The 21887-nt window shown below is 41.8% G+C and overlaps 1 protein-coding gene across 2 annotated transcripts; it reads left to right on the top strand.

Moving 5' to 3' along the window:
- Positions 1-240: 240 nt before the first annotated feature.
- LOC135522645 (cullin-2-like) lies at positions 241-20417 on the top strand. Of its 2 annotated transcripts, none has more exons than XM_064949101.1 (22): positions 241-327; positions 1526-1664; positions 1933-2035; positions 2238-2332; positions 3384-3489; positions 3623-3705; positions 4077-4173; positions 4445-4555; positions 6054-6216; positions 9156-9280; positions 10697-10804; positions 11073-11132; positions 11340-11468; positions 11750-11836; positions 12596-12748; positions 13390-13467; positions 15317-15383; positions 16740-16834; positions 16928-17104; positions 17207-17308; positions 17425-17541; positions 19689-20417. In XM_064949101.1, the coding sequence occupies exons 2-22, from the start codon at positions 1546-1548 to the stop codon at positions 19818-19820; spliced, it is 2307 nt and encodes a 768-aa protein (XP_064805173.1). In that variant the 5' UTR covers positions 241-327; positions 1526-1545; the 3' UTR covers positions 19821-20417. The 2 variants fall into 2 exon arrangements, with proteins under 2 accessions (XP_064805173.1, XP_064805172.1); XM_064949100.1 differs by having other exon boundaries at positions 6054-6240.
- Positions 20418-21887: the final 1470 nt, after the last annotated feature.

Raw genomic sequence — 21887 nt, 5'->3', positions numbered from 1 at the left:
GGGTACCCGTAGATTGTGCCGACACCATTACAAAATAGGGATGTTCTTGCCTTAAAATCTATTTTTTTTTGTAAGTGTTTGACTCGACGCCCCCTGTAATTGTGACTTATTAGATATACATGTTTTCATTGTGCACGATACACATTTACCTTCTCTGATATTATTCTATTAAATGCAAATAATTACTACTCCAATACAGTACACCCTACAGCTGATACAATGGTATTTTCCATAAGGTAGGGTAATGGAGAGCTGTAGCTAAGCGAAAGCGATCAAGCCTGTGACAGTGAAGAAACTTGACTTTAATAACACATATATTAGTTAGAGGTATGTATATATTGGAAATCTTCACGTAACCTTGTTGACATGTTTCTGTAAACCATGATACTGTGATGTAGCGTGTTGTCAGTGCAAATGTATTGAAGTCGCAGCTAGCTAGCTAACGTTAGGAAGCTACCCAAAATCGGTCGCTCGTTAGAAGTGCCAAGCTTTAACTGGATCTCTAAGCTAGCAGCTAGCAGTTATACCTAGCTAGATATTTTGGTGCTTCTTCCTAGCTACATGGTTGGTTAGTAAATTTAAGACATTGTTCGAGAAAAAATGACTGTTTGTAACTTCAATGAGTAGCTAAATAAGTGAAATAGCTATGGCTTTAACATGTAGCAACATTCTCCGAAAGTGACAAGCTAGCTTGAATGACGAATGGATAGCTACAAGCTAGCTAGCCAGGCCTAAAAAAAGTATTGCGGGATATCTAAGGTGAGCATTAAACTCCTCTTGCTACCTGTGACAGTTCAACTCATGTCATGAATGACTGAATATTGTTAGCATATAGCATCGCTGATGTAGTTAGCTAGCAACGTTGGGTAACATGATTACTGATTATTTTAGCGAAATGTTTTGTTTACAGTGTGTCAATTAGTTTTCTAGTAACAGCCCGTGAATTTGGTGCAACAGTCGAGTTTATTCCCTTTTTAACGTTCGCTATTAATATTACATTTCGTTGATTGTTTGAATGTTGAGGTGTAACGTTAATGCAATGTAGGGCTAAATCGACATTTGTGTTATTGAGCTGATGCAGTTTAATATTTAAATATTTTCCCTGCAAATTTGTACATGACACATTTGTGATATGGCTTTTAGTTTAAGTTGTTACATTAACTGTAATTTCTTCAATTAATGTCATTAACCTTATCACAACACAATGTTTGAGATTGTAATTGCAAACAGTACTTCAAATCAGAGTTAATATCATTATGCTTCAGGCAGATCAGTAGATGATCTGTATTTCCAAGTATTGTTTAATTATTGATACATATTATGTAACAGTTTATCCAGTCAGAAGAGGAAGAAAAACATTCATATTCGCAGTCTGATGTTGAACTAATTAAAATTGGAGTGTATATTAACTGATTCGACAACAATACATTATTCATCTGCTCTATTAATTCTCAAATAGTTTTCTCCAATATTACAGTGCTGTGCAATCACACCAATGACTGTTATTTCCCCCTCTTTATCTCAGCCTGAAGAAGAAGCCATACGATGTCCTTGAAGCCGCGGGTGGTGGACTTTGATGAAACATGGAACAAGCTACTGACGACAATCAAGGCGGTGGTGATGCTTGATTATGTGGAGAGGGCCACATGGAACGACAGATTCTCGTATCCTTTCCGTTTCAGCTCTATAGTTAAAAAAAAAAAAAAAATCCTTAAAGGTTGTTTTTTTTGCGTGTTTTAGTTTGCCTATGATTTAGGAGGCTAAAATGCCACTGGTCTGTGATTACGTTGTCGAGCCATTAAGACAAGCCAAAGTTAACTTTGGGACATTTTCAAGTTCACGTGTCACTTTTTAAATAGAAAATAATGTCTGAATGTTTTTCTTCTTCAGTGTTACATATGAATGTGTTTGACTCCTTTACTCTAAAATCAGTGACATCTATGCCTTGTGTGTTGCTTACCCAGAGCCTCTGGGTGAAAAGTTATACACAGAGACCAAGGTGTTCCTGGAGAACCATGTCAGACAATTGTACAAGGTAAATAAGATTCATCATTTGGGGGAAATATATTTGATCTGTTATCTACAAAATGTTAGTCCATTAAGCTATAGATTTCACTTGATTCAGAGATTTTTCCATTGCTTAACATTGGATAGCCTAATAGCTGTATTTGTTGATTGTCTGCTTTTCATTGACGTGCCAAAGTATTAAACTTATTTTTTTTTGTCTGTAATTTCAGAAAGTTCTGGAGTCGGAGGAGAAGGTTTTAGTTATGTACCACAGATACTGGGAGGAGTATAGCAAGGGAGCAGACTACATGGATTGCTTGTACAGGTAATATCCATCATCCTTTTTATGAATGTTTTGATGAACCCAGAGGAATAGGCGAGCCAATACACCAAGTTTGACTAAATCTGAAATAATACAGACCATCTTATATGAGTTCAGTCTTACTGTAAGCCCTATTGTTTAGTGCCAGTAAACTTGACTGTGGCTGTGTTTTGTAGGAGTTTGTCACAGAAATGTGGTATGAGGTGCATGAGCACTGTAGTTACTGTAGAGTTCAGTCCTTCCTGCTTCTCCCATAGGCTCCCCTCATTATTGGGGATTGTTACCTTGAAACGCTTGTCTTTGAAGTGTCAACAACCATTGACTGTTTCTGTGTGTCCTCTTCATTTGAAAATCAATACCCCATAGAGGTATTGGATCTATTTTTACAAGTGCACTTGGGCGGGTAATGTGTTTGTGTGTGTGTGGAATCTGATAGTACTGGAGTAGAGTACTGCTATTGTATAGCTGCCAGCACTTATCACCCAGTCATGTCTATTTCCTGACCTACCCTGCCATTGACACCTTATAGAAAGAACACTGCCACTTCTACAATTTAGGCTAAGCTACATTTTCTCAGGTGCAGATATTTTATATTTCACATTGATAGATGTTTTGGGAAATTTAAGACTTTGGCTTCCTCACCACAGTTACAGCTTTAGATATCATCATTTTCGACAACAAGCTCCTCGTCAATTTGAGAGGTAATTTAGTATGTTGTCATCCCATCATTTTGTATATATACATTTGAGTTCATATCGCTTCTCATCACTGTCCTGCTGATGCTAAGTGGACAGCACAGCTGTGAAAACAACTTGTAGATAGTCTGACTGCCATCAGAGCCAGGATTTCTGTCTGCTATCTCTCTGTGGCCTGAGGCCCTGGGAACTTGGCCATTCACACACACTAGTGGATCTGTAGAGACTTATGGGTCGCCCATAGTGAGCTAGTCTTACCTACACTTTGGTAAATAACTCTAGATAAGAGTTATTATCAAGTGTTATTATTTTAATATGATGTTGTGTATTGCACTTTCTCTCCCCTCTTTCTAATGTAGGTACCTCAACACACAGTTCATCAAGAAGAACAAACTGACAGAGGCAGACTTGCAGTATGGCTATGGAGGGGTTGACATGAATGAACCACTTATGGAGATAGGAGAGGTAAGTCTCAATCATATCTTATTACTTACATTCTCAGTTATTCAGTACACGTGTCACAATATATCAGTTTGCATTTCTGAGTGCTTACATACAATATTATGTGCTCATACAATTCTCCTTACTGTAATTTCAGCTAGCACTAGACATGTGGAGGAAACTGATGATCGAGCCACTGCAAGCTGTCCTGATACGGATGCTGCTGAATGAAGTCAAAAAGTTAGTTCTTGGTTTATATGTACAGTAGTTATTGGTTCAAATGTGCACTATGATTATACAAGGCTAGCATTGGAGGAGAAGCTCTTGAGGTGAAATGCACAGTTCTCGTATTTAGTGATTTGTTATTGTCATAATGATTTGGCCTGAAGGTTAGTTTCTGTGAAGATAAAGAAATAACCTTTTGCTCTGTTCTGACATAGTATTGTTGTAGCAGGCTAATCCAGTTGAGGTTATTACTGTTAGGCTACTTATTGAAATAAAATTGAAAACCACAAGTCACCTTCTACTCTTTTAATTCAATTATTTTGCAAGACACATTTAAATGCTGAATAGAAATGGAATCACCCCTAATGGAGTGTGATCTCTTCCAGTGACCGGTGCGGTGAGGACCCTAATCAGAAAGTAATCCATGGGGTTATCAACTCCTTTGTTCATGTTGAACAGTACAAGAAAAAGTTTCCTCTCAAGGTGAGTCAGCATCTGTCATATGTTGGTTTCTAGATATTTCTGGACAGTGGTCACATATGTTTACTCTATAGCCTGTTTTCCCACAGTGAATTATTTTATTTTTAAGTTGTTAGCTTGTCTTTGAAACTCGTTTTTTTTTTATATAGCCACTATGCCGTTGAATAATTGATACTGTTCGTGCTTGCCTTTGTTAATTAATGTACAGTATACTGCATGTCCATGCCGACGTGTGTGTTCTCTAAACTCACGCGTGGCTTTTCCTATGTTTCAGTTTTATCAGGAAATCTTCGAAGGGCCATTTCTGACGAAAACAGGAGAGTATTACAAACAGGAAGCCTCCAATTTACTGCAAGAGTCCAACTGCTCACAGTATATGGAAAAGGTAAGATGGCTGTAGTAAGTCCACCTAATAGAGATCCATAGTGCTCTATGAATTATTGGATCTCTGTGGTCTAACTGTTCACAGTAGCGTTATGGAAAAAGGTAAGCTGTCTGATGGACAGGTAGTGAAATTCACTTCCTTGTTACCCGCTGCTCTCTGTTTTATTCTTTGTACATAGAATCCAAGAGCTCTACTGTTCTCTATTGTGACCCTAAGAAATACTGTTGTGTCATTGGAAGCATGTAGGCAAACCGTTGATGTTCGGGTAGTATAAATTATGAATTCAGTTAAATAGTGGGACTTGCCATTGCTACAAATGGATATGGTGTATTTTGCTGTGTGTTCTTGGTGTTAGTTTATCAGAGGCTCGGTGACTCTTGGAGCAGCTGTACACAGGCATTGCTCTGCTGTGAGTCTGCGGAGACCCATGGAGCAACCAGCTGTAGCACCGTCAGAGTTTAATCTGTGTATTACTGTTTGACTGACTGACTCTAGTGAAAAGAGATCACAGACAGTCCCTTACATTAGCTAGCTAACTCACATCATGGCTGCCGCCTGGTGCGTCTGAAATGGCACCCTATTCACTATAAACTGTAGTCCACTACGTATGGGCTTTGTGGAAAAGTAGTGCACTATATAGGGAGTAGGGTGCCATTTGGCACTTGGCCTCTGTTCACGAATGGACCTGTAAATTGGTGATCTGATAGCCCTTTAACCAGGATAAACACCACGCTGGCTTTAAAAGGCAATGGGGCAGTCGGCAGTGTGTAGGAGTGTCTGGCCATCTGTTGTTCTGCTGAGCGTGACTGAAGTCCCTATAAATGGGATATGTGATATGCCTCGCTCGCTGCCCTGGCCTGCGGTTCTCATGTCCAGACCAGCCTCACGCGATCAAACTGAGATAGCTTTCCTTTTCAGACAAACCCAGGCGCTTTAGCTGCTTTTAGCAACGCTAGTATTTGCACACTAGAGTTGCTAGGAATTAGCTTCCAAAAAAAAACGTAATAGTCTGCCGGAAGTCAAAGTTAAATAACGTTAAATAACATTTCATTTAAACTTACTCTGCTGATCTTCCATAAGGTTGGTCCTTATACGGGGGGGTACATTTATACAAAAACATCTAATAGAACATAAATGAGACTTTCCAAGCGTGCGTCTGTTGTAGACCCACTTCCTCTCTACTTACCTCATGTCAAACTAAAAGTCCTGAATGTGTGCCATACCGGCACAAAAAAATTACTTGTGGGGGGGACATTTATTTTTGACATGATGTAAGCAGATAGGAACTGACCTCACCAAGGAACTGCATGGGTCTACAGCAGACCCACGTTTGGAAATTCTGTTTAATTATACGTTCCATTTGATGTTTTTTGGCAGTCATTCAGCCCAATTGGGCCTGGGCCAGTTAGCAAGTAGCGTCTTTGACATGTGCATAATTAACTGTATTTAACAAATGAATCAATCCAATGTGTTCCCATCCCTCCCTGACTCCACCTAGGTTTTAGGACGGTTGAAAGACGAGGAGGTGCGATGTCGAAAGTACCTGCATCCCAGCTCCTACGCCAAAGTCATCCACGAATGCCAGCAGAGGATGGTGGCGGACCACCTGCAGTTCCTCCATGGGGAGTGTCAGAACATCATCCGCCAGGAGAAGAGAGACGGTCAGTCTGGTTACAGGAGCGACGGTCAGTTTGTTTGATACTAATAGACCCAGGGGCTGGCTTAGATTATATTACTGTAGTTAGATGGTCAGTCTGTAGTTAGATGGTCAGTCTGTAGTTAGATGGTCAGTCTGTAGTTAGATGGTCAGTCTGAGAGTTAGGACGGTCTGTAAATTAGATGGTCAGTCTGTACACTGAACAAAAATATAAACGCAACATGCAACAATTTCAAAGATTGTACTGAGTTACAGTTCATATAAGGAAATCAGTTAGTTTAAATTCATTAGGCCCTAATCCATGGATTTTGGTGGTCCCGGATACCTTAAAAAAAAAAAAGTAGGTGCTTGGATCAGAACCAATCCGTATCTGGTGTGACCACCATTTGCCTCATGCAGCGCGACACATCTTAACATAGAGTTGATCAGGCTGTTGATTGTGGCCTGTGAAATGTTGTCCTACTCTTCGATAGCAGTGCGAAGTTGCTGGATATTGGCAGGAACTGGAATATGCTGTCGTCCATGGAGATTCAAAGCATCCCAAACAACATGCTCAATGAGTGACATGTCTGATGAGTATACAGGCCAGAACAGAGACATTTTCGTCATCAAGGAATTGTGTAGAGATCCTTGCGACATGGGGCTGTGCATTATCATGCTGAAACATGTGGTGATGGTGGAGGATGAATGAAATGACAATGGGCCTCGGGATCTTGTCATGGTATCTCTGTGCATTCAAATTGCCATCGATTAAATTGTGTTCGCTGTCTGTAGTTTATGTCTGCCCATACCATAACCCCACCGCCACCATTGGGCACTCTGTTCACAATGTTGAAATCAGCAAATAGCTCGCCACACAATGACATACACACTGTCTGCCATCTTGCCGGGACAATTGAAACCGGGATTCATCCGTGAAGAGCACACTTCTCCAGCGTGCCAGTGGCCGTCGAATGTGAGTATTTGCCCACTGAAGTCAGTTACGATGTCAAACTGCAGTCAGGTCAAGACCCTGGTGAGGACGACAAACATGCAGATGAGCTTCCCTGAGACGGTTTATGACCGTTTGTGCAGCAATTCCTTCAGTTGTGCAAACCCATAGTTTCATCAGCTGCCCGGGTGGCTGGTGTCAGACGATCCTGCAGGTGAAGAAGCCGAATGTGGGGGTCCTGGGCTGGCGTGGTTACACATGGTCTGCGGTTGTGAGGCCGGTTGGATGTACTGCCAAAATGTCTAACGTCTCGATCACACCGACAGCGTCATTGCATATCCAATGGAACGCTGTGTTTGCCTTGCAGCATAGTTTTACAGAGGCAGTGCGTTGTGTGGTGCATACGCTGGATTTATCGAATGTATGCATCAAACTATGTGTAGACGGCTTGACAGAAATGGTAGTAGAAGGTGAATGTTGAACTTTTGTTGCACACACATCCAGATGATGCTGCGTATGATTTTGCGCAAAGACGCTATTGGTGTGAACAATGTGTAAAACAATTTGAGGCGTGTTATGGTCGAAAAATTCTCTGCCATCAGCTCTGGTGGATATTCCTGCAGTCAGCATGCCAATTGCATACTCCCTCAACCTGACCTCTGTGGCATTGTGTTCTGTGACAAAACTGCACATTGTAGAGTGGCCTTTTATTGTCCCCAGCACAAGGTTCGCCTGTGTCAGGATTATGCTTTTTAATCAGCTTCTTGATATGCCACACCTGTCAGGTGGATGGATTATCTTGTTTCATCCGACCAAAAAGTACAATCTTTGTCCCCATGTGCAGTTGCACACTGTAGTCTGGCTTTTTTAATTGAGGTTTTGGAGCAGTGGCTTCTTCCTTGCTGAGCGGCCTTTCAAGTTATGGGATTAGTTTATGGGATTAGTTTTCCTGTGGATACAGATACTTTTGTACCTGTTTCCTCCAGCATCTTCACAAAGTCCATTGCTGCTGTTCTGGGATTGATTTGCACTTTTCTCACCAAAGTACATTCATCTCTAGGAGACAGAACTCGTCTCCTTCCTGAGCGGTAATGACCGCCGCGTGGTCCCATTTTGTTTATACTTGCGTACTATTGTTTGTACAGATGAACGTGGTACCTTCAGGCGCTTCGAAATTGCTCCCAAGGATGAACCAGACTTGTGGAGGTCTATCATTTTTTTCTGAGGTCTTGGCTGATTTATTTGGGTTTGCCCATGATGTCAAGCAAAAGAGGCACTGCTTTTGAAGGTAGGCCATGAAATACATCCACAGGTACACCTCCAATTGACTCAAATGATGTCAATTAGCCTATCAGAAACTTCTAAAGCTGTGACATCATTTTATGGAATTCTCCAAGCTGTTTCAAAGCACAGTCAACTTAGTGTATGTAAACTTCTGACCCACTGGAATTGTGATTGATTATTTCACTTATAATTCAATATGTCTGTAAACAATTGTTGGAAAAATTACTTGTCATGCACAAAGTAAATGTCCCTAACCAACTTGACAGAACTATAGTTTGTTAACAAGATATTTGTGGAGTGGTTGAAAAATGAGTTTTAATGACTCCAACCTTAGTGTATGTAAACTTTCAACTTCAACTGTATGGAACATTTCTGGGATCTTTTATTTCAGCTCATGCAACATGGGACCAACACTTGTTGCGTTTTATAATTTTGTTTAGTGTAGATAGGCAGTAGAGTTAGATGGTCAGTCTGGTAGCTACTAGCCTATAGATCCAGGGGCTGGCTTAAAGCCAGTGTTAATTAAGCACAGGTCATCCTTTCTTTGGCGATTGAGCAGGCTGTATTTGACCTGGCTGGCTAAATCCCATATGTTTCTGGCCATTACCATAGCAAATAGCTATCAGATTTCAAATTGACCATAGAACATCCAGCTGTGGCTGACTGTGAAGAGCTCCATAACCCCCCCCCCCCCACCCACCCATCTTTTCCCCTCTCTCCCCCTACAGACATGGCTAACATGTACACCCTGCTGCGAGCCGTGTCCAGTGGTTTACCTCACATGATCCAGGAGCTCCAGGTCCATATCCACGACGAGGGCATCCGAGCCACCAGTAACCTCTCTCAGGAGAACGTACGTCACATCTCCACCTCCCCAAGTTCTCACTCTACATTATCAGTATGCATGATCAGATGATGCTTTTACATGTGACCTTCTTTTACAATACATACACTGACAACAGCCTACAGACTCACGTCACCGTCATCACCCCTGCCCCAGACCCACCTGCTCACACCCCCATATCCAGCGCCCGCATCACTCTCCGCCTCGTGGCCTCAAACTGCATCATTTTGTTTCTATCCGTCACCCACGCACTTTCAACATTTAGATAAGAATACATTTGACCTTTCCATTGTGTTAACTATGGAGGATTTGTTGATTTCTAGTTTTTAAGTATACACTTTTTCACAATGATTGGCAAGAAAAGTATCGTCCAATCCTTCGGTATCTCACTGCACCCTCATTTCCCATGTCTTATAATATGCAGATAGACGGATTACATTGTACTACTTCTGACAGTCATCTTTCAAAGTTTTGGAAGAAGTTCCTAGAAGTCATGGATTATTGAGTCATTATTAGTTTTCCACTTAAAGACATGACTCTGCCATTGTGCTGTACAGTTTGGGAATGTAGTGTCTTGTATAATACATTCTATACATTAGTTTTATACTGGATTAAGCATACATTTTTGTCAACTGTAATTTCGTAAGTTATGTTCCAACGACTATTATTTCTACATCTGGGTTCCAATAGTTCATCTTTTTTTTCCCCCTAAGTGATTGTCAGGTTTTGCATAGCTAACCTATAATATGAATATCCTTTTCTGACTCGAATATTTGACTCACATGATCATTGTCATAAACCTGTAATGACAAGAATAGGTCACCAGTAACCCGTCTCAGTAAATCGACAGTCCTAGATGGGTTGTTTTGGGGGCTTAAAACACTATCTGTACGTGATCAGATGATCACTAACTCACAGTTAACACACACAACCCTTTACACCCCCTATGCTCTTTTTAAATCCCCTCTTTGAAAGTCACTGAGGTCTCTTCTAGCCATGGTAGTCAAAATAATGGGCAACTTGACATTTTAATACATGATGGAATGCTAATTGCCACACCTGCGTTACCATATTTCTACAGTTTATCTTAAAATGAGATTTTAACCTTAACCACACTGTTTACCTTATGCCTAACCTTAAATGTAAATTAAGACCAAAAAGCATTAAAAAAAAAAAAAATATATATATATATATATATATATATATATATATATATATATATATATATATATATATATATATATATATATATATAGGCAATTTTGACTAATGTAAACCAAGCACCTGCTTTCAATATACTTTATATCCCTGATTTACTCAGGTGGTTCCTTTATTTTGGCTGTTACCGGTATCTGATTATATCGCTAACATAATATAACAGGCCACTGCTAAACCTCCTGTTGTTTCATTTGGTTCCCTCCCCAGATGCCAACCCTGTTTGTGGAGTCCGTGTTGGAGGTTCACAGTAAATTTGTTCAGCTCATTAACACAGTGCTGAATGGGGATCAGCACTTCATGAGCGCACTTGATAAGGTATTATCATTATGACTCCCTGGCAAAAATCACAATGTGGACACTAGACAGTTAATACCAGTAGGTGGCGGCAGTGAGATGTTTGTCTTCACTATAGGATGTGCTTCCAGATTGTTCCTCACTCCCTGCGGGAAAGAATCAAGTTTGTATATATGAAGGCTCTTCGTTGGTTAAATCATGACTGTTAACTCTTGGTATATCTACGTCTAAGCTGTAGATGTACAGAAACGGATGACCTAAAATGACTGCCTTGTTTGATACACCCCAGGCTTTGACGTCAGTGGTTAACCACAGGGAGCCCAAATCCATCTGCAAAGCACCTGAACTGGTGAGGCTCATTCATAACACCCGAGGTTTGGAAATGTGTGGTGTTATAAGATCATACCCTGGTAATAGACAAAGTAAAAATCCTGTGCACAGCAGTGAGTCTCGATCTCTACTACTTTACCTGTGTGCGTTTAAAAAAACATTTGTATTTATTGTGTAGACCATAGTAATGTCTGACCGTGTAGTGTTTTGCCCTTTATCCATATAGCTCGCCAAGTATTGTGACAATCTGCTGAAGAAGTCTGCAAAGGGAATGACAGAGAACGAGGTGGAAGACAAGCTGACCAGCTTCATTACCGTGTTCAAGTACATAGATGACAAGGACGTTTTTCAAAAGGTAGCTGGCAGACGCCAGCTGGCATTAGCATTAGCTTGCAGACGGTAGCTGGCATTAGCGTCATTATCTCAAATGACCAGGGATATTGACTGCTAGTATGGCTGCTTTTTATTCCTTCCAGACTGAATTTGTGATTCACTTAAAGAGCATTAAACAAAACAGATGTTTTTTTTTTTTTTTTTTTTTTTTTGGGAAGCTGAGATAATGAATTGATGTTTTGTTTTCTACTTAATTATGTTTTTCACTCTCTCTCCCCCCCCCCCTTTCTTTCTTTCGCACAGTTTTATGCAAGAATGTTAGCCAAGCGGTTAATACACGGGCTGTCTTTGTCCATGGACTCGGAAGAAGCCATGATCAACAAACTAAAGGTGAAATAAGACTCTTTTCAACTTTAGCAGGCGCCGGTTAAGGTCTTTTCCAAGACCGAAAGGCTTCTGACGTGTGGGAGAATCTCCTGTTTCTGTAGCGTGAAAGACCTTGACGTACAAGTACACTCCCTGGACAAGATGCTAACGGAATGCCAATAAGTCATGCCATAATTAAGCATCACTCTCTAAACTTGTCAGTTTTTCACTTTAAAATGCTTTTGCTCATAACTCTCAGACCAACCCTTAAAGCAGTGATATTTAAAGTCAGAGTTGCGACACCTAGTGCGATCGTGGGGGGAACTGCAGAGGGGTAGACAAAATAAAAAAGTTTAAAAAATGTTTTTCTTCTATGGAACAATATACAAACATTTTTGAGAAAGATTATTTGAAAAAAACAATTGAGTAAATGTATTTTTTGTTTTATTTTAATTTTAATAAGAGATCAAGATGTAATGATTTGAAGGTTATTTGTTGATTTAAAAATGTACATTTTAAAATTGTCGGGTTACGAGAAATTCTTGCGGGAAAAATGTGTTCATTGCTGAAAGAGTATGAATACCACTGCCTCCAAGACGTCCTCCAGTGATTTTTGAACTTTTTACTCTTATGGGAATCCGTGATGTCATCGACCTCTCCTTGCTTGAGGAACAATAGAGGAGCATTAGAGAACAAAAGAGGAAGCCCCCCCCCCCCCAAACACACACACACACTTCTCCCTTTCCCAGGTATAACACTGTGAACTCTCTCTCCCCCCTGCAGCAAGCGTGCGGCTACGAGTTCACAAGCAAGCTCCACAGAATGTACACAGACATGAGCGTCAGCGCAGACCTGAACAACAAATTCAACAACTTCATCAAGACCCAGGAATCACCGGTCGAACTGGGCATCAGCTTCCAGATCTACGTATTACAGGTGAGATGTGGTTGTTACTAGGGCTGGGGATTGCCAGGGACCTCGCGATACGATATTATTGTTTTTCCAGACATATTGCTCACTATATGAATGCTGCAGAGAGATGAGAGAGCACGATTAAAAAGGGGGTTTGATCAGTCAGGGAAATTAAAAGTGCTGAAAAATGTTTGGCTCACTATTTAAAAAGATTGAGAAAAAGCTATAGAAGGAAAAACACAGGTGTTTTAAAATGCAACTGTCACATCAAAGAATATAATAGAATAACTTTGTTTTTCCTGAGGGGAAACTTCTGGAGTGGTTGTGATTTTTTTTTAAATTAACATAGGCCAGACATACTTGAGGTTACACATATAACACAAAACAGAGGACAGAGAGTGGTCAAATGACATCATCATAGCCATTACCAATAGTAGAACCGGACTCCCTGCTAGGAAAGAAAACACCAATGTGTTTTTTTCCCGAATAAATTGGTTGTTGTGACAGTACAGTGAAACAGGGTAATTGGGGAATTATCTGTGGTTTTTAAAGCAGTTTTTAAAGATTAGGCAACTTCAGGCACGTTTGCTGTGAAGCTCAATGGCTATGGTGGTGGAGATATCTTACCGTGTGTGTCTGCGCATGTGTGTGTTGGCTCGTTGCAGGCAGGAGCCTGGCCCCTCACACACGTCCCCTCCTCTACCTTTGCCATCCCACAAGAGCTGGAGAAGAGTGTTCAGATGGTGAGTAGTGGTTCTGGAGACGTGGTTGTTTAGAGAGGGCCGTGCCCTTAGAGATATAGCAGTATCTTTCTGTGGTTCCCAAAGATTACACATGGCTGTTCAACAAAACTGTGGTTGTTTAGAGAGGGCCGTGCCCTTAGAGATATAGCAGTATCTTTCTGTGTTTCCCAAAGATTACACATGGCTGTTCAACAAAACTGTGGTTGTTTAGAGAGGGCCGTGCCCTTAGAGATATAGCAGTATCTTTCTGTGGTTCCCAAAGATTACACATGGCTGTTCAACAAAACTGTGGTTGTGTAGAGAGGGCCGTGCCCTTAGAGATATAGCAGTATCTTTCTGTGGTTCCCAAAGATTACACATGGCTGTTCAACAAAACTGTGTTTGTTTAGAGAGGGCCGTGCCCTTAGAGATATAGCAGTATCTTTCTGTGGTTCCCAAAGATTACACATGGCTGTTCAACAAAACTGTGGTTGTTTAGAGAGGGCCGTGCCCTTAGAGATATAGCAGTATCTTTCTGTGGTTCTCAAAGATTACACATGGCTGTTCAACAAAACTGTGGTTGTTTAGAGAGGGCCGTGCCCTTAGAGATATAGCAGTATCTTTCTGTGGTTCCCAAAGATTACACATGGCTGTTCAACAAAACTGTGGTTGTTTAGAGAGGGCCGTGCCCTTAGAGATATAGCAGTATCTTTCTGTGGTTCCCAAAGATTACACATGGCTGTTCAACAAAACTGTGGTTGTTTAGAGAGGGCCGTGCCCTTAGAGATATAGCAGTATCTTTCTGTGGTTCTCAAAGATTACACATGGCTGTTCAACAAAACTGTGGTTGTTTAGAGAGGGCCGTGCCCTTAGAGATATAGCAGTATCTTTCTGTGGTTCCCAAAGATTACACATGGCTGTTCAACAAAACTGTGGTTGTTTAGAGAGGGCCGTGCCCTTAGAGATATAGCAGTATCTTTCTGTGGTTCCCAAAGATTACACATGGCTGTTCAACAAAACTGTGGTTGTTTAGAGAGGGCCGTGCCCTTAGAGATATAGCAGTATCTTTCTATGGTTCTCAAAGTTTACACATGGCTGTTCAACAAAACTGTGGTTGTTTAGAGAGGGCCGTGCCCTTAGAGATATAGCAGTATCTTTCTGTGGTTCCCAACGATTACACATGGCTGTTCAACAAAACTGTGGTTGTTTAGAGAGGGCCGTGCCCTTAGAGATATAGCAGTATCTTTCTGTGGTTCCCAACGATTACACATGGCTGTTCAACAAAACTGTGGTTGTTTAGAGAGGGCCGTGCCCTTAGAGATATAGCAGTATCTTTCTGTGGTTCCCAACGATTACACATGGCTGTTCAACAAAACTGTGGTTGTTTAGAGAGGGTCGTGCCTTTAGAGATATAGCAGTATCTTTCTGTGGTTCCCAAAGATTACACATGGCTGTTCAACAAAACTGTGGTTGTTTAGAGAGGGCCGTGCCCTTAGAGATATAGCAGTATCTTTCTGTGGTTCCCAAAGATTACACATGGCTGTTCAACAAAACTGTGGTTGTTTAGAGAGGGCCGTGCCCTTAGAGATATAGCAGTATCTTTCTGTGGTTCCCAAAGATTACACATGGCTGTTCAACAAAACTGTGGTTGTTTAGAGAGGGCCGTGCCCTTAGAGATATAGCAGTATCTTTCTGTGGTTCCCAAAGATTACACATGGCTGTTCAACAAAACTGTGGTTGTTTAGAGAGGGCCGTGCCCTTAGAGATATAGCAGTATCTTTCTGTGGTTCCCAAAGATTACACATGGCTGTTCAACAAAACTGCAGATGTTAATCTTATGTCATTCTGACATGATTGTTTTCCTCTGCAGTTTGAGTTGTTCTACAATCAGCACTTCAGCGGGAGGAAGTTGACCTGGCTGCACTATCTCTGCACAGGTACACACACACACACACAGCAAATGATAGTAGTACAGAAACCCAGTGCAAAAGATGTGGAATGTTTAGTTGACAGCAGTAGGAAAGAGTTTGGTAATTTGAGCCAAAGGTGAGTATTGTCACAAGGAAACCATACACAAAATGTATAATCTTTCCAAATATTTAGGAAAAGGTCATAATTTCATTGAGTATGTGAAGGAAGAAACAAAATGGAAAAAGTGGTAAGCAAGTTCGGTCCAAAAAACAGATTTTCACCAAGTCAAATTAGTTTGTTAATAGGTTTCAAGATGCTTGAATCTAAGTAGATCGTTTTAAGATTGTTCTATACATCAGTTGGGGTCTCTATAAGCTACAATATGAGGTACTTAACCTAGCATAAAAGTGCATCCTTCTAGCTTTGTGGGCTAAATTAGTCAAAATGTTTGCCTTGGGGTAAGTTGATCCAATGGCAAGTTGAGCAAATTGAAGTGTTTTCTTTCCAGGTGTAATGGCACATTGTCGCTGGGATATGAGGTAACAAGTCCTATGTTAAAAGTGTAAAAAAAATAAAGTACAGTGTTAGTTAGGCGTTAAAAGATGGTTAAAATGATTAAAAGACAAAAAAGCGATTGCATTGTGTTTGGGAAATATAATATTTCATTCAGTACAGACATTTGTAGGGGGCTTAATTTACCCTGTCTCAGGGCTCAACTTACCCCATATCTATTTTTAAATTAGACAAGCTATGTTTTCAAAACTCTGTTTACATGAATTCTGATTATTTCCAGGGATGCACAACATCCTGAAACATATATGTAGATATCTTTGTTGGAAAGAATACTGTATTTCCATTGACAGAGTGATGCTGAATATAAACTGGCTCAACTCTCACTCTCACTACTTTATGTTTCACTGAAACTGAAATCGCATCCATAGCTCAACAAGAGTAACAGGGTGAGACTTCTATAGTCTGAAATGGATTGTCTGCATGCACTGCAGGGTGTTTTATCCCAAATCAGTGTGACACTACGACAGGTCCATGTTGGAGAGGCTCTGATTCTACCGAACACTGAGCTGCACCTTGCACCACTAATACATGATTCATGAAATCACACAGCGCTAAGACCGTGATGACTCCTTCTAACATTACAACAGCATACATTCCGCACACAAACACTGCAATTAATGGATTGGAACTAAATCCCTCTTTGCGGTTACAAGAATACCCAGAGAACACCGGATTGGGGATTACTTTTGTCTGATTTCTGCTTGGTTTTTCTTACAAGCAGTTATCAGTAGGTGTGACGAATAAGATGGTGGTATTGATATACAGCATTGGTGGTGATGATGGTAATGATTGGCACCCCTCTTCTTCAGGTGAGGTGAAGATGAACTATCTCTCCAAGCCCTACGTTGCCATGGTGACCACCTACCAGATGGCGGTGCTGCTGGCGTTCAACAACAGTGAGACGGTGTGTTACCAAACCGACATGTTTAGGGGAAATGGGCTGTCTTAACTGTGCCCTAACTAAGTAGTCACTAAGCACGCTATCATATCCTAACAGGTAGGCTACAAGGAGCTCCAGGACTCCACCCAGATGAATGAGAAAGAGCTTCAGAAGACCATCAAGTCCCTGCTGGATGTCAAGATGCTCAACCACGACTCCCAAAAGGTCAGGGGTCAGGTGTCAGCAGCCACAGATTCACCTGGAGATCTGGAGTCAGCAGGGTCTTCTTTATTGGTTAGGAGGATTTTAAATCATCTCATCTTGGCATTTGTGTTAATCCTCGGTTCGTTTGGATACTCTCATCAGTCAGCAGGTAACTATTTTTCTCGTCTTCAGGAGGAAATCGAGGCAGAGTCCACATTTTCACTAAATATGAGTTTCACCAGTAAAAGAACAAAGTTCAAGATCACAACGTCAATGCAGAAAGACACACCACAGGTACAGTACACTATACCCTTGATTGCTCATCCTCCAATGCAAACACATCTGCTGTTGTCTGTGTCAACATGTCTGCCTCCGTGTAAAGCCCTATATCTGTGTTTGCAACCCTGCAGGAGATGGAGCAGACGAGGAGTGCAGTGGACGAGGACCGCAAAATGTATTTACAAGCTGCTATTGTGAGAATCATGAAGGCACGCAAAGTGCTCAGACACAATGCCCTCATACAGGAGGTGAGTTTTAATGTCGCACACGTCCAACAATGTACAGGGTTTGACACACCCTCGTAAGACTGACTATCCTACAAAATCCTCGACTTCGGCGATGTCATTTACAAAATAGCTTCCAACACTCTACTCAACAAATTGGATGCAATCTATCACAGTGCCATCCGTTTTGTCACCAAAGCCCCATATACTACCCACCACTACGACCTGTACTCTCTCGGTGGCTGGCCCTCGCTACATACTCATCGCCAAACCCACTAGCTCCACGTCATCTGCAAGTCTTTGCTAGGTAAAGCCCCGCCTTATCTCAGCTCACTGGTCACCATAGTAGCACCCACCCGCGCTCCAAGCAGATATATTTCACTGGTCACCCCCAAAGCCGACACCTCCGTTGGCCGCCTTTCCTTCCAGTTCTCTGCTGCCAATGACTGGAAAGAACTGCAAAAATCACTGAAGCTGGAGACTCATATCTCCCTCACTAGCTTCAAGCACCAGCTGCCAGAGCAGCTCACAGATCATTGCACCTGTACATAGCCCATCTGTAAATAGCCCACCCAAATACCTCATGCCCATACAGTATTTATTTATATATTTTGCTCCTTTGCACCCTAGTATCTCTACTTGCACACTCATCTTTTGCACTTCTACCACTCCAGTGTTTAATTGCTATATCGTAATTACCTCGCCACTATGGCCTATTTTATTGCCTTACCTCCCTTATCTTACCTCATTTGCACACACTGTATATAGACTTTTTCTACTGTATTATTGACTGTATGTTTGTTTATTCCATGTGGAACTCTGTGTTGTATGTGTCGAACTGCTTTGCTTTATCTTGGCCAGGTCGCAGTTGTAAATGAGAACGTGTTCTCAACTAGCCTACCTGGTTAAATAAAGGTGAAAAAAAAAATGTAATAAATAAAAACACGCAAGTTACTGTACACGAACTGAACAGATGCCTGAGATAGAGGGAGACACTAGCCTGGTCCCAGATCTGTTTGTGCTGTCTTGTCAATGGCCATAGGAGTTTTCTACACCGCACCAGCCTGGGAACAGGAGAGGGAGATACAGGTTGAGACATGGAAAGGAGAGATCCAATGGTTTCCCCGAGATCACAGCTCTGTCTTTCCCCTGCCAGAGGGAGTACTGTGTCCTCCCTGGTGTGCCTCTCTAACCTATGTCTCTTCCTGCTGTCTTCCTGTGTTGATGTTCTACTTTGTTGTCAGGTGGGTGAATTCCTTCCCTGATGGTAAGATACTGTTATGCCGTCTGTGAGTCGAGAACCCAGAACAGAGAGATGTGTCAGGATGGAATGAGTGTCTCTCCTTAGGGATGATGTCAGAACACGCCTGCGGACTGGAGAGACGGCCCCTTGCTCTTAGCTGTCACCTCTTTCTCCCTCGCTCTCTTTCTCCCTCGCTCTCTCTCATGTACTCACTCACCATATTCTTTCTCCCTAACAACACACCCCCTGCAACTGCTGTTTTTCTTTTTCTGTTTGTACTTTAATGGTTCAATATTTGTTATTTCAGTCAAAGCATATAATGAGGGCATACGTGACTGCTTTAGTGGCTTACCTTTCCCACCACATATGCACCCCTCATCTCTTGAGCAATCTCATACAGTTCCGTGCTTGCAACACCTCTCCATGGAGAGATTGGTACATACCCGAGATGCTGGTTGCCCAGGGCCAACCTGTGATGTGGTCTCTAACTACTGCATGTGCTCTCACTGGTCCTTGGGCTGTACGTGATTGCGCAAGAGAAGAGCTGTATTATCAATAGGTGCGTGAGATAACTGAACACCGCTCCAAGGGAGGTTCTGTAGCAAATTGAACGGAAGACGAGTGTATCTGAACGGCCTTTCAGTACAGACTGGAATTCTTTACACATCCAGTAAACCTCTCAGAGCTCACTCTATGGCTTCACAGACCATTCCATTGGGCACAGCTGTACTATCGCAAGCAAAGGCAGTTGAGGTTGATTGTTTTTGTTAATATCCAGCTGGAGAAATAAACGGCATGCTGCAACAGGAGAAATAACAATATCAAATCCGGAGGGAATGTTCACTGCGTTGACGATGGATCTATTAACCAACGACAGAGTAACGCAGTTTGTTCATTTCTCTCTCTGTCTGTTTATTTCTCCACTCAGGTCATCAACCAGTCCAAAGCCAGATTTAACCCCAGTATCAGCATGATCAAGAAGTGCATTGAGGTGCTCATCGACAAGCAGTACATCGAGAGGAGCCAGAGCTCTGCAGACGAGTATAGCTACGTGGCGTAATGGCGGGATAATGGTGTAAAAGGCCCCTACCCCAACCAACTGCTGACTAAGCAAAGAACGACAGAGGCCATTCTTCATTTATTTTTGGGCTGTCGCTGTCTCGCATGCTCCTATTAGGAGGGAGGGATGAAGCAGGTCTGTGGGCCTCCATCTTGGAAACAAACAAAACTGTTCAACCCAGACAGCCACCGAGTCATGACACCCTCTGGCCCCCATCCCCTCCTCATCTGATTTTATGCTGTTTACAACATCACCAGTGCCACGCACCCATTGCGTCAATGGAAAATGCCTGTAGGTATCTGAGCGCAAAGCTGATAATACATTTTTGGTCGACTTTAGCCGAAAACAAAAAAAGAACGGGGGGAAAAAAGCGAGTGAGCTGTGACATTGACAAAAATGTTAGAGACTAGACGCGGAAAACCATGCTTTCTTTTCTCACGTTTGCAGTTGTTTTTAAATGTATCGAAGTTAAGAAAAAAATATTGTAATAAAACCGGTAAACTGATAATTGTATCTACTTTCAAATGTAAAGAAAAAAACAAATTGAGGTGACAAACATGATCCTGCTGCTTGTCAAATAAATAAATAAAATACTGAGGGTTTTTGGTAAATATTTCAAAGGAGTGTGTATGGGTCAGTGTGATGAAAAATTAACAGGATGGATGTATTGTCTCTTTATTACCAAAGCCTACCTCCAGGGGGAGTGCAAGGGGACACATTATTATTACTTAAGGAGTTACAAATTGTTATGTAATTTACAATCCTGTATTATTGTATTCCAATGCTGTTGATTGGTTTATTTGTTAATGCATAAGATGAGAACCAGGGTCCACTGGTCACAACACCTGGCCAACCAGTAGCTCTGCCCAAGGACCAGTGAGAAGATCTACGGCCGTATGTATCGAGCATCTCCGAGTAGGAGTGCGGATCTAGGGTTAGGTAACTCCTGTCCATATAATCCCATTTTATGATTTAAAAGACTAAACTGATCCTATATCTGTAGTCCTACTGTGAGGCGCTTGATACATGCAGCCCCGGGGCCAGGAGGCTGAGATTGGCTGATCACTGTTTCAGGCATCCTGAGCTGGGCGACAGCAGTCTCATACTGTGAGTACCCTGAAGACCACATGAAACAGGACCAGCCAGCTGTCATGATTAACAGAGAGCTATGGCATGCCATGATCTGGCATTTGGCCCCCATATGCATGTAAGCACATAATTTAGTATAAGGTTTATTTAAATACCACCCATTTGGAGGGATCCATTGCGAATATATAGGTTTGTTTCTTAGCCTCATCTCATTAATCTAACAATGGATGTATTACAGAATAAAATATGTATTACCATTTGAATTAATGTGATGGTTTATTTGGGAGGTGGGACTGCATTCCAGCTGACTTGGACGTGCTCCCTCGTCACTAGCATGCAGCGTGGTCATCTATCCAGATGTGCTCTGTCTCTGGTACATCTATCCAGATGTTCTCCTGTCTCCCTCTGTCCGTCTCTCCACAAATCTCTCTCCCACGTCTGTCGTCTGCTGCTCATCAGGGCCATTTGGACAATGGAACTTGGCTGGATTAGAGCATATATTTCTATTCGCGATTCACATGAGGCATACAGCTATTGCATACTGGTTTAGGGGCATATTTGAAGACCTTTTCGTCCTCAGTCACAAACAGTCTGCACAACGTGACAACCCGTTCTAGTGGAGGCATGCAGCATGGTCATCTATCCAGATGTGCTCTGTCCCTCTCCAAAAATCTATGTCCATCTGCCGTCTTCTGCTGATCAGGACCATTAGCGCTGCAATTTAGACAACTGAATACTTGGCTGGATTCTATTCAGAATATCTATTCATGAAAGCAGAGCTGACAGAAAGCGGCCAACTGGTGCGTCCTGGGAAAATTGTCCTAAACTGAGTGAGAGGGAGGATATTCGTCAATGGCCTGTGTTCCTTGTAGGAGGCATGGGCTGAAGCCAAGAAGTAATTCGAGATTCCCAATATATGCTATTGCATAGCCCCACTACCGGAGAGGAGGAATATTTATATGTGCTTACAAAAATGTG

The sequence above is a fragment of the Oncorhynchus masou genome, chromosome 30, assembly GCF_036934945.1.
Source record: "Oncorhynchus masou masou isolate Uvic2021 chromosome 30, UVic_Omas_1.1, whole genome shotgun sequence".
NCBI classification, from domain to species: domain Eukaryota; kingdom Metazoa; phylum Chordata; class Actinopteri; order Salmoniformes; family Salmonidae; genus Oncorhynchus; species Oncorhynchus masou.
The sequence above is the reverse complement of the archived record's forward strand: the minus strand, read 5'-3'. Positions and strand labels throughout refer to the sequence as shown.